The following is a 12,491-nucleotide window of genomic DNA, read 5'->3' on the forward strand; positions in this document are numbered from 1 at the left end:
ATTAAACCCAGATCAGTTGACTGGGGGTGAGTGCTTGTATTGTCAACGCTCCGTCCATCATTTCCTTTAGTTTTTCCAAGGTGTAAGGGACCAACATTAAAAGATATGTTCCATGCCTCTTTGGGCAACTTCTAGGTCGAAGGAATGCAAAATGTTTGGGATTGAAAAAGTACATAGAGTAGCTACTAGGGAAAAGAGGACTCCATCCAACTCCATGACATAATAGTGAAAATCTCCTCTTACCCAAAGATGAAAGAATTTCTACATATGACTTGGTACCAGCCAGTCTTACTGTAAAACTCTCGCAGGCATGCGCAACTACAAAGGGATACGATTCGGGTTTACATTTTCATTTGGAATACACCTTCAGGGGAGTGACGAGAACCACCATATAATGACAGTCCAGAAAGGCAATACAGTGCTGATCCCTTCTCAAAACAATGCAGAGAGAGGAATTGGAAGTTTCACCTAGAGACAGGAAATGGTGGCTATGTATATACATTTCACAAGAATAACAGAACCAAGATTGCAACTACCATCCAGGAAGTTTTAAAGTTCAGTGACAAATCAGAAACATCCAAAGAGACTGAGTCGAATGCATTAAAGGCAGTGATTTAGGCTAAAGAGTGGCACAAACAATGAGGTACAGCAGACCTTCACATGATCAAAGCAGCAAGGTGGCAATTACGCGTCATGCTCATAAATAGATCTGAAAAATCCCTACGGCACTAAAACGTAAAGTGTTTGAAAATGGAACCAGACCCACTCTATTAACGAATGCATGAAAATCCGGGGAAAAAACGGGCAGAATTTACTGGATAAACATAGCTATGGGACTATTTGGCATATTATAGAAAAAAAAGGTTTGTTGAACGATTTTCTATATCCATCTAAGCAGGGCGGAGGAAAAAAAGGCTGAAGCCCAAGACGGATTTCCGAGGGGACTGAACTTCTTCAGAGTGACAGGGGAACAGGGAGACACTGTAGGGCCGTACTATTGTACCAGGAGTTCTGGCAGGGATAAAAATCCTAAGATGATACAAAACACCAAGACCAGGTGGTCTCCCATGTGAATTCTAAAAGACATTCTTGCCACAACTGGTCCCATTGCTGAGGATATTGTTTTGATCCATAGTGGAAAAGGGATAGACCCCAACCATGATGCTGCAGGTGGGAATTATGGTTATCAAGAAGCCTGAATGGGACCTCCCACAATACACTACTTTTATGCCGATTGCCTTATGAAATAGAGCCAATTAAATCTACCTGAAGGGCTTGGCCTTGAGACTAGACCTGAAACTTCCCAATGTTTAGATGAGTATCAGCCCAGATTCTTCACAGAAAGGCAGGCTTTTAATAGCAAGCAATGAGCAGCTCATCTTGTTCAAAAAGCAAACAGAAAGAAAATACCATTGGCCCTGCTGGCCCTAGATGCTGAAACATCTTTTGAAAGGGGGAACTGTACATTTTTAAGGAAGGTTAAGGCAAAATTTGACATGGACAAAATGAGGTTGCTATCATACACAAAAGTTCGCAGAATGTTCGGAAGGTACAAGCCGGAGGTGCCCATTGTGCCCTTATCTTTTTGTATTGGCATGAAAACCCCTTGTGCTAGACAATGGGAAGAGATTTCCTGGGCTATAGACTCAAAATCTCTCTTTGCCAATGATGTTTTGATATAACTGACTAATCTGTTTAGGACAATTCAACATCTCCTGGCACCTATGAAGATGCCTCGGGCTGGAAGATGAGTGATGTAAAATCCGATCTGTTGCCCTGCGGATGGGGTGGAGAGCTAGCACTTGATTGCAGGCTGTCACACCCTTTAGAATCACTACTGTTAAATCTCTAATGTATTGGAGGGACCATATAACACTCATGGTGAGAGGCCTGTATGAGTTCTACAGTCCTTCCTGGTAGAGCTCATAAAAAGAGACTTTCGCAGATGGCAATACTTTTCCACCCCAGGCTGGGAATAATCACTGCCATAAAATGACAATACAGCTGAAGCTACTATAAATATTTGAGGCCTCCTGATAGGAATAGAAACCACGGTATTATTGAGACTCTGGAAGGCAATGTTGGATTTCTTGTAGCAGGGGAATTTTGCGAGGATCTTGCAGTTTATTCTTGGAGTTCCTAGACACAAGGGATGATTAGGCTTCATTTACTGAATGGCATCTCAACTCTCTATATAGATATAGTGGTGCACCCAAAAATTGTACCAATATCAAATGAAACAAATTCCACTTGAGTCCTTCAGTTTTCTGTGTTTCTTCCTTTATTTATATTTTCCAACATGTTTTTTTAATTCCATAATCCAGATGTTACAGCCAACGCGCTTTGTCCGCACAGTAGAGTTCTTCAGGGCATTAGGTATTCCCCGGTAAGTAACCTTTAGAATTCCTGGGGGCAGCCGCTCCAACCCCCCCGTAAATTGTCATTTTCAAAGTTCATTTATCAGTGGAAGATTCCAGAAATACCAACCGTATGCCCAAACCTAGTATCTAGGGATGGGTCAAATCCATAACAGACACCTTAATCCGTGTCCTGTGATAGGGCAATAGACACTCCTCCCATGAACTAAACAAAACGTTTTTGTTTTGTTAATGTGAACTTTGAAATTGACAACCCACGAGGGGTTGGAGCGCCTGCCCCAAAATATCCATCTTCTAGAAGGACGATCTGGCAGCCATCAAGGACTACTAAGGTTCTCAATACCGGCTGACCCAGCTATAACAATCCCAGGCTCTGATCCGACAGCTGGGAAGAGCTGAATGGTAAAATGTGGAAACTGATATTCCATTTGTTGGTTTGGGCATAAATAAAATAGCAGGCAAGTGTAAGCAGTCCGGTGGGCCAACAAAACTCAACAGGTATTCCAAAATAATGGACACATTTGTGCTAAAAAGGCATTCCATTCACCTGTTGAAAAACAAAGACAGGTTTCTGGGGCATGGCAGTCTGTCCTGAGCTACATAGAGAAGGACTGCAGGGAGATTATTTGTCCTACCAGTCTGAGCATTACTGCTGTTTGACTGAATAGGGACCCATGAGACATGGGCCTCCGAGGTAGAAGGTGGAGGACTCCAATAACTTCGAAAATGGCAGAGGCATGTTATACGAAAAACCTAAATAGACCTGCACATAATTCCTTAGAGGTGGGGTTTGAGGGCAGGGGTATTTGGTTTATGTAAAGTTCACTTTGTTTTATACATTATCTGACACAGGGTGGCCATTGCCAGATACAATGTGAAAACACACAATTGATGTACTCTAGTTTTAAATAGGAACCAGGAGTTTTAAGCATGTATATAGTGACAAACGCTCTGAATCAGCATTTACAACTGTAAAAATCCTTTTTAGGGCGGACTAATCCCGTTTAGGAGTCAGAAAAGTTTTTTCGACTCCTACATTGTGGTTGCAAATGGATATCAATCCTTTATCTAGAAGAGGCATGTTGTAGGTATCCCTTCCACATACTGAATCGTTATGCTGTGCATGTATAAATATCGTACAATAAAATCCGGTCAAAAAGCATTAAATGGTTCCAGAGACCTCAAAGCAAATGGCAATCCATTCACTTTGTGAATAAAAAAATAAAAAAAGACCATTTGGGAACAGGCACTGTCTGTCGCTGCCAACCCTCAATCAAAAAAATAAAACTTTTGCTTTTAAATGTAGCCCTGTTTTTTTAAGAAAAACATTCTGCATTTAACATTTAAAAAAAGTTTGCTTCTTAGCTATCGCAGACAGGCTGGTCTGCTGACCACAGAAGGCCGTAATCCTCTAATCGTAGTGTGTCACAATTTGCAACATCTAAACACAAAGAGAAGGTCCCAGGGGTAAGTTTTCAAGACCCTACCTGCTAAACCCCCTGACTAGAAATGACACCAACCTCAATTAGCAGTGAGTCCACAAATATAGAGCCAATCCAATCAACGACCCAGATAAACAAAAAAAAGAAGAAAGGCACACCATTTTCACATCTGTGATACTGTCTTCGGGATACCCTCTGGCTTGGTTATATCATCTGCCGAGTCAGGTGTAGTTTCCCTTTGCTTTGATATGTACAAGAGATCCCAGATGATGAAGGGCGGTCTCGATGGTGGACTGATGGGAACTCGTTTTAATTATTAGACTTTTCCCTTTCTTCTTTTTTTTGTTTATCTGGGTACATGATTGGATTGGCTCTATATTTGTGGACTCACTGCTAACTGAGGTTGGTGTCACAATTTGCAACATGTCTCATTAACCCCTTCCATGCTGATGACGGCCGGGAGCCGCCATGGCACACAGTGCTCGTGTGCTGATGACGGCTCCCGGCCGTCATGACCGCACCCGCAATTGGAATGTGCCGCGAAGAATCGTGGCCGCGCCCAAGGGGTTAATATTCACATGGTAGGTCGGATTGCGACTCACTATGACAAATCGACTATTAGCAATTTGTGACCATTATTTTGCAACCAGTTATTCGTGCATCTAGACCCTTAAATTGGAACTTTTATTGAAACTGCAATAAAAAAGAATTTACAAGACAAAATTAACATGTGCTCTCAGATACGTTTAGTTTGAGAATTTTACAGTAACACACTTATAAGCGTAAGTGGTTATTGTTGTTAGTAGAGGGTAGGCAAACGTCTATCCAAAAATGTGATAGAGGAGAATCTGTTCCACTTTTAGTCTACCTAGGCAGCAAATTTATTTCGGAAAATGTCTAATTTCACTTTGCAGGTGGAATAAGCGAACAATCCTGGGAGGCATCAGCTGCCCAGCAGCTTATCAACATGGTGTACCTCCGGTGACTTATCCTGATTGCCTGAAGTACCGCCAGTTAGATTTGCTGAAATATCCTCCTATTCCAGGAACTGTCAGAGGCAACACTTCAACCACTTACAACTATTCTTTATATTTGGACCAGTCTGATTGTCTGCTAAGGAGAGAAACAGAATGTCACATTCGAGGCCGTTGCATCCTGTTCCTAAGCGCTGGGAAGCCCCATGGGTAGCTATACCCTAAACAAGAACTAAATAATAATAATAATAATGTCACTTTCAAGCCTTTAATGATTATTCATTAAAAGGTGCGGTCTGTCGTTTCCCAGTGATTTATAACCTGCTACAGGATTCCTCCTGTTGCAATTGTTTCCTTTCTGAGAATGAAGAAGTTGATCGTTGCAAAGACGCATTTGTTTTGTGAATTAATCAGTTTTGCATCAACAAAATAGAACTATTTTACCCACCTTAGTTATGTGCCTTAAGTAAGAAATTATTTGACAAAAAGGATATGGAGGGAGGGGTTGAAGGATAATGTGAAAAAGAGTCTGAAAATATGGGGAAGATGAGTTACTTTTGGAGGGGGCTGAGCTGTGGTGTTACCATTGTGTGAGAAGTAAAAAGACTAAAGACAGGTCCCCAGCTGCCTCCTGCAAGCGTGGACAGATGATGGGGGTTTGAGCTGGGAGCAGTTTAAAAAACAAACACAGAGTGGCAATCAGATTGTCCAAAAGTCGCTGTTGCCCTCAAAATATGATGGGTGCGGCCCTGTCAGAGGAACCACGGAGGACTTGCTGACAGGACATATTAAGGAGAATCCACAGGATTCAGTACATTGACAGGCCATGTGGAATCTGGTGGCTCTGCCTGTGCTCCCTTCTGGCACAACTATTCACCCATTCAACCTCTAGATACTAAAATGTGTTCTAGCATGTGTTTCGCGACTTCTATATGATACTGTGATAGAAATACTTTGCACTGATATTTCTGGCAATAAGTCCTGGACTTGATCTGGCACGCCAACAAATCCTCCACCTTATGATGTGAAACTATGAAAGGATGTCTGATCTGTCCCTTTCCTTTTCCCACTACAGTAGAATTCCTAATAATGATCAGAAGTGTAGGGTGTGTGTGAGGGAAGAACATTAATTCCCCTCATGGTATAAATAAAGAGATCACGGCCTGCCTAATCCTTGAGTACATCTGTATGTATGTTTTTAAATGAGGGCACAAAAGGCTTCCATGGAAGTGCTGGAATAAATACAATCAGATTATTAAATGGCCCAAAAGCAGAAACCTATGTGCTTTTATTTGGAAATGTCCATTCTTAAGCATATGTGTGATTCAATTTGAGATAAATATTTGGAAATGTGATACAGTGGTGTAGCACATTTTATGTATTTAAGTGGATTTAGGAAAAATATTGATGAGTCGTATAATTAAAAAATAAAAACCACTTGAATAAATATGAAATAATATTTAATAACAACCACACAGGTCGCTGATTATATTAATTAATTTAACACAAATACTGATGTGATATATACCACTAAAAGCATACTATTATTACCAAATACATAAGAAAGGAATACATTAGCAAATAAGATTGTGTACAAAAAAATCTCAAACAAAAGGCTAATTAAATCAAATGAAATTATGACGAATAATTGTAGTTTTTTTTAAAAATAACACTTAAAGATACCATACGTATTTTAGTTTAGCTCAGGACCCCACCCTAACAAATAATTTCAGAAGAATCACATGCCCCGGGTTTAAGCAGACTGTAGATTGCACTCCAGGATTTATCATGTGTTCTTGTAGTTTTTTAATAGCTATGAAAATGCCACTCTCCCCCCTGCATCATTACTGGCTATTCATGATTAATTTTTAAAAATGTTGTGCCAAATATTTAATAAGGAGGCAACCCAAAGTCCAATGAATTACAGGCCCATTAACTTATTCGACAATTTTGCAATAACAATAAATTCAAGACCATTATTGGACAAATTGCAGGTCTGGATGGATCAAAACTGTATTCTTTCACCTCTTCAGGGCAGGCTTCCATGCCAATACAAGTACTTGTGATCACGTTTTTAGGTTTACATTATTAAACTGGAAACACATGTTGTTAAACAACCGGAAAATGTATGTTGCTTTTGTTAATTTAAGATCATCTTTTGATCTTGTGTCTCGAGAAAGCTTATGGAATGTACTGTTAAGCATGGGAGCCCCTATTAACGTGGTAACTCTGATAGCCAGGATGCACGAAGCCAATTACGCTCAGGTCCGATGAGGGAAATGCAGACAGGTAACTAAACGAATACCCATACATCGTGGATTACACATGGGGTGCGTTTTGGCACCAACATTATTTATCCTGTATATAAATGGGGTGGTAAATGATCTTACTGAATGAAGGAATGATTTACCATGTCTGAATGGAAGGGAAATGCCAATTCTTTTGTTTGCTGATGATTCCTTATTGATAGCTAAGACCCCTGCTGGCCTACAGATACTACTAAATGAATTCTTGAATATTTGTGCCTGTAGGGGACTGGAACTCAACACAGCAAAGACAACATTTATGGTGTTTGGAAAGGGTAGATCTAGACACTCTATAGTTAATGTTGGTGGAAAGACCCTTGAGCAGGTTCACAGTTTTGACTATTTGGGTGTTAAGATGTCGGATAAGTTATGTTGGGACCCACAACTCAGCAAAAGCCACCCGCTTACAGTACAGCGATCAAAACTGTCCTCTGTTTTTTAAGCAGATCCCGCTGTGTCCAATAAGCCCAGCTCTGGAGGTTTATCGTGCTAAAGCCCCAGGTGCTGCACTCTTTGGAGCTATGGGGATATGCTGACATTAATAAATTGGTAGTTGTAGAGAATCATTTTCTAAGGTCTCTTGTTTCGGTCCCCACTAGTACCCCACTGGTCCCTCTGTCGTATGATGTAAGCATTAAAAGTATTACCGATGCATCACTGAAGCCATTGATGTACTGGTGATGACTGTGGTCTATGCCTGAGCTACTCGATTTTCGAGAGGCTCTGAAGGAGCTGTTGAGGATAAATAGCGACCAAAAGATTCCCTGGTTGAAGCATGTGGCAACTTGGTTAAAGTTATTTGGCCTGTCCAATCTGTGGGATCACCCCGAGGGAATAAGTAAGGCAGTGATACCTACTGTGAAAACTAAACACTGGCAATATGTGCATGACCAATATACCTTTAGTGCAAAGGCAGGATGTTTCACCAATTTCTGAGTTTTAAATCCAGTCCCAAATTTGAACTATTTTTAGATATAGTTTCACCGCCATTAGCAAAGAATTTGTTTTCGAAATTTCGTTTGGGCTGCTTGCCCCTAAGAACCTTTAGTGATAGGTTTAGAGCTCAAGCTTCAGATAAGTGTCCAGCATCTGGCCTGGTGCCAAAAACAGAAGAACATGCCCTTTTTGATGCACTGCGTATTATCATCCTCGCAAGTGCTGGATACGCCCAATTTGTTTAAACTTAAAAAGTACACATTATTTCATTGCACATAGAATCTTAAAAACAGATTCCTCGAGCCCAATTGCCTTTGCAGTAAGTCGTTTTTTACTGAAGTTTGGTTTAAACACCTGAAGACTGTCTTAAAAGTACAACAATATGTATGCCTTTGTAACTTTAATAATAGATTATGACTTGGTCTTATTTTTTACATAGAGTTTATCTGTCGGATATTCTTTTTTAAGATAATCAGTATGAACTTAAATACAACTCTATTCTTGTATTTTAAATACTGATTCTTTTACTGCATGACGTTTTTAGATATTTTAATTATACAGTGATTGCAGTTTTGAGGAGTTTTAATCTAGAATGTTTTTATTATATGTGTATTAATTTTGGCTAGAATCTATTTATTGATACCAAATTATATTTCCAAAGCTGCTGTGTACCAATGTCAAATGTAGTAATCGTGTACGAAAGTTCTGTATGCTTTTATGGTTTCTAATGTCAAATGTACTGATCTTGTACGAAAGTTCTGTTCTGTATGCTGTGATGGTTTCTTTTAAGTTCTATTGAAGTGAACATATTTATTTAAAGAAATACAGCACTTGTAAACTATTTGTAAATCATTTTCAGAACTTCATATCAATCATTTCTACCCTATTTAATGTCACTAGTAAACCAGTCGCTACTCTTTAGGTCTGGTAGTAGCCAAGACCTTTTTATTTTACTGAAATTATATGTGTAATAGTCTTACTTCTGGCTATTAGTCAGCCCTCTTCATCCATTAAATTGTTATTGTGTAATTCACATTTTTCTCCCACCCACTGCAGCATATAGCATGAGCAATTTACCAACCCACTTTGGCTAACTTCACTGTGAGGGACAACATTCTGGCCTTTCACAAGGAGCAGACCCACACACAAAGTAGTTCACTGTGAGCGACAGCATTCTGGCCTTTCACAAGGAGCACACCCACACACAAAGTAGTTCACTGTGAGCGACAGCATTCTGGCCTTTCACGAGGAGCACACCCACACACAAAGTAGTTGCATTGGGTGCCTGGCACTACAATGGCTACATATACTTTTTGAAACCAATAAATATTCGTGCTTCCAGCCAACATCTTTTCTTTTAGATTGATGAGTGCTTGGCACCTCCCCAACAATACAGGTTTGGGAAAACGGTGGCAGACCAAAACAAGCCCTAGCAAAGCCAGAAAGTATACCTATTGACTTTTCCAATGCTTGTTATAAGTGCATGTGTAAACTTTTAAGCTATTTTTGGGAAACAAACTAACACTAACAAAACGTGTAGAAATAACATATTTGGCTCATTGGTATTTTAGCTGTGCAGGTTAGTTTTCTCCTGCACACCCGATATTTGCAGATGTGTTTCTTCCACTTTCTTTAAAACGCCTTTACCCACTCAGATCTTGAATTCCAGGAACATGGTTTAGGCTAGCAGTACACTGCTTTTCAGAAATCGCAAAGATAGTTTTTGTTATTCTTGCTAATGTGTAATGTGTGTTCATCTAACCAAACAGCAGAGCTGTGAAATATGGCGGTTGAGCACTAAAAATGTATTTCCAGCGGCTCACTATACACACCTAAGTAATATGAAGTACTACCGTGCAGGCTTGAAACGTGGTACTTTAACTTGGCCACAATACAGACTTGCTGCCTGTGCCTCTTGTTGACAATGGATGACAGTGATACCTTTTGTACAGGGGGATGAAATTTTATTATGAAAAATTAGAAATATTAAATTTTCACCCTCTGAAAATAAAAGCCACTAAATAGGCATTTTCAGAAATGTGCATACTCCATTGGCCTGGTACACTGCCATGTGTTTAACATTAATTTGCAACCAGATCATCTCCGAAAAACTTCTGAGCAACCGAAAAGTAGATTTTACATGCAACTTGCACTTTTACTTTATGTCTACAGTTGCAAGCCGTTACATACTAAATAAACCATTACTTAATGATAGTAAATAGGATACCCCGAAAAAGACATGACTAATGCTAGGGATGTTCTTGACCACCATTCGATAGGATAACTGGAAAGAAATGTGTTCTATAAATGTGCTATTTCCCTTCTCAGGTCACGTCCTTTAGTACACCTCCCACGCCGGAACGCAACAATCGTCCATCGTTTTTCTCCCCGTCTCTTAAGAGGAAAGTGCCTCGGAATCGAATAGCTGAAATGAAGAAGTCCCACTCAGCCAATGATAGTGAGGAGTTCTTCAGAGATGGTGATGACACTGGAGGTAAGGGATTAGAGATGGTAGCATTGTTATACAGGCATTGCAAAATTACAGAATTAAGGAATTATATCACGGGCTGGTCAGTGATGGTTACCAGAGCAGTAACTCTTCTTAGCAAGTACTTTAGTAAATCATTGTTACGAGACACTTTGTAACTGGGCATCAAAATACGTTAATGTTTAGAGATTGAAATCTTCTTGTTGGACAGAGAGAGGCTAAGTTTTGGGCTATGTAGGCGCTACCTTCATGAACTCCGAGCTCTTGTGATACTTAGGGCCCGATTACGTGCCTGGCAGTCCATGGACTGCCACACTAATAATGGGGGTGCGGTGGTCTCTCGACTACCCTATTACGATTTGAGCGGTCAGACCGCCAAAGCCCTGCCACAGCCACCAGGTAATCACTGTTCCCTGGTGGTGTTGCAGCGATCATAAGGCCGCAATATGCTTGACGGGACCACCGCGGACCTACCAAGCATATTGCGAGTTTCCTCCGCGCCGACGGTTTCATAGAGGTTCTTACTCCATGTACACTGTGGCGTAGCGGAAACAAAGGGGGCTCAGCGGGGCCCCCTGTGCCTCCTCTGCATGTGGATGCACACCAGGAGACACAACATGTGCCCACCTCCCACCCGGTGTGCATACACCCCAGTTCCTGCATGGCATGGACTTTTTAATCCATGCCGTGCAGGAACTGTTTTTGGCTTTCCCATTGCGGTGCCCATTTTCAGAGCTCAGCCCTGGGATCGTCAAAAGAAAAGCCTGCTCAAGCACGAGTTACATTTCTGTCTGGTGGGTGGTCTGACCACAGCTTTCAAGGTGCGGTGGCGGGGCGTACCCAGCACTGCACTGCCAAAGCTGTAATCAGGCCCTTGGTGACCATAGGGTGTGTGATGTGCAGTTCTGTTTCTGCCTATGATGTACGAAATCGTAGAGAAACATAGGCAGGAAGTTGGGAGAAGACAGAGAGCTTTACCACTGATATATCAACGTAAGAGAGATAAACTGGGTAGAGCATGGTACAGAAGTGGCCTGTGGCTCCCAACCAAAATGGCTGCTGTACCACTGTGTAAAAGTGGTGCAGACATTGTTGGCTAAACTGTGCCTGGAATTTGTCATCCATTTCATCTGATGGGCATTCCTGACATCCAGTAGCGACCAGCCTTGGCAGGAGATGGTGATACATTATCTCATTAGACAGAATCTGTGCAGGACTTTAGCAAGTGTTTGCTGAATCGTTTGTTATGTCACCAGAACTCTGATGTGGCAATATGGAACCAAATTAAACATGGTATCCGCTATGTTTTTACTATATTAGAACATTGGAATGTTGGGAGCTCCATTGAAAACAATGGAGTGCTCCGGCCTTATAATGCCTGGTATAAGCCTGGAGCTCCAACATTCCAATGTTTCTTTGTTCACAGCTCTGGCTGTGAACAAAGGCTTCAGGGAGCCTGAGGGATTCCAATCCCCTCACGCTCCCATAAGGCTTTGTTTTTTTTGTTAGAACATTCTGCCCTCAAGTGACAGAATGTTCTAATAGCCTTATAGCCCTTCGTAGCTGGGCTATACCGGCTGTTAAAGGCCCTCTCCCTTGTTAAAGGCCCGAGCCGAAGGGCCTTTCATAGCTGGTATAGCCCTCTACGGCGTGCTATATGGCTATATTACATGTTTATATTGCAGGCAGTTAGCATGAAACAGCAGTTTTGTTCAAACTGCAGCATTGATTAAAATTCAAATATTTAGGCATTGTTTACCTTTCTTGAATAAAGTGTTAATAAAACAAGGGACAATGGTGAGGGTTAGTCGATTTAGCGTTTACTACATTTGCCACATAGTTTCCAAAATTTCCATATTTCTTGAAAAATATTGTTTTTGTTTCAAATGAATTAAATATAATGATGACATGACGTGCCACATGAATTGACTTCTTAGCTGCAAAATTTAGATAACCATACCACATAA

General features: G+C 40.9%; 1 protein-coding gene across 1 annotated transcript in view; it reads left to right on the forward strand.

Moving 5' to 3' along the window:
- Window positions 1–12,491, forward strand: part of KIAA0930 (KIAA0930 ortholog) — a 645,174-nt gene that overhangs the window by 567,561 nt on the left and 65,122 nt on the right. Inside the window, exon 8 of the mRNA XM_078673838.1 lies at window positions 10,365–10,530. Within this exon, the coding sequence (XP_078529964.1) occupies window positions 10,365–10,530 (166 nt within the window). The remainder of the gene's footprint in view (window positions 1–10,364; window positions 10,531–12,491) is intronic.

The sequence above is a fragment of the Lissotriton helveticus genome, chromosome 1_1 (genome assembly GCF_964261635.1).
Source record: "Lissotriton helveticus chromosome 1_1, aLisHel1.1, whole genome shotgun sequence".
NCBI classification, from domain to species: Eukaryota; Metazoa; Chordata; class Amphibia; order Caudata; family Salamandridae; genus Lissotriton; species Lissotriton helveticus.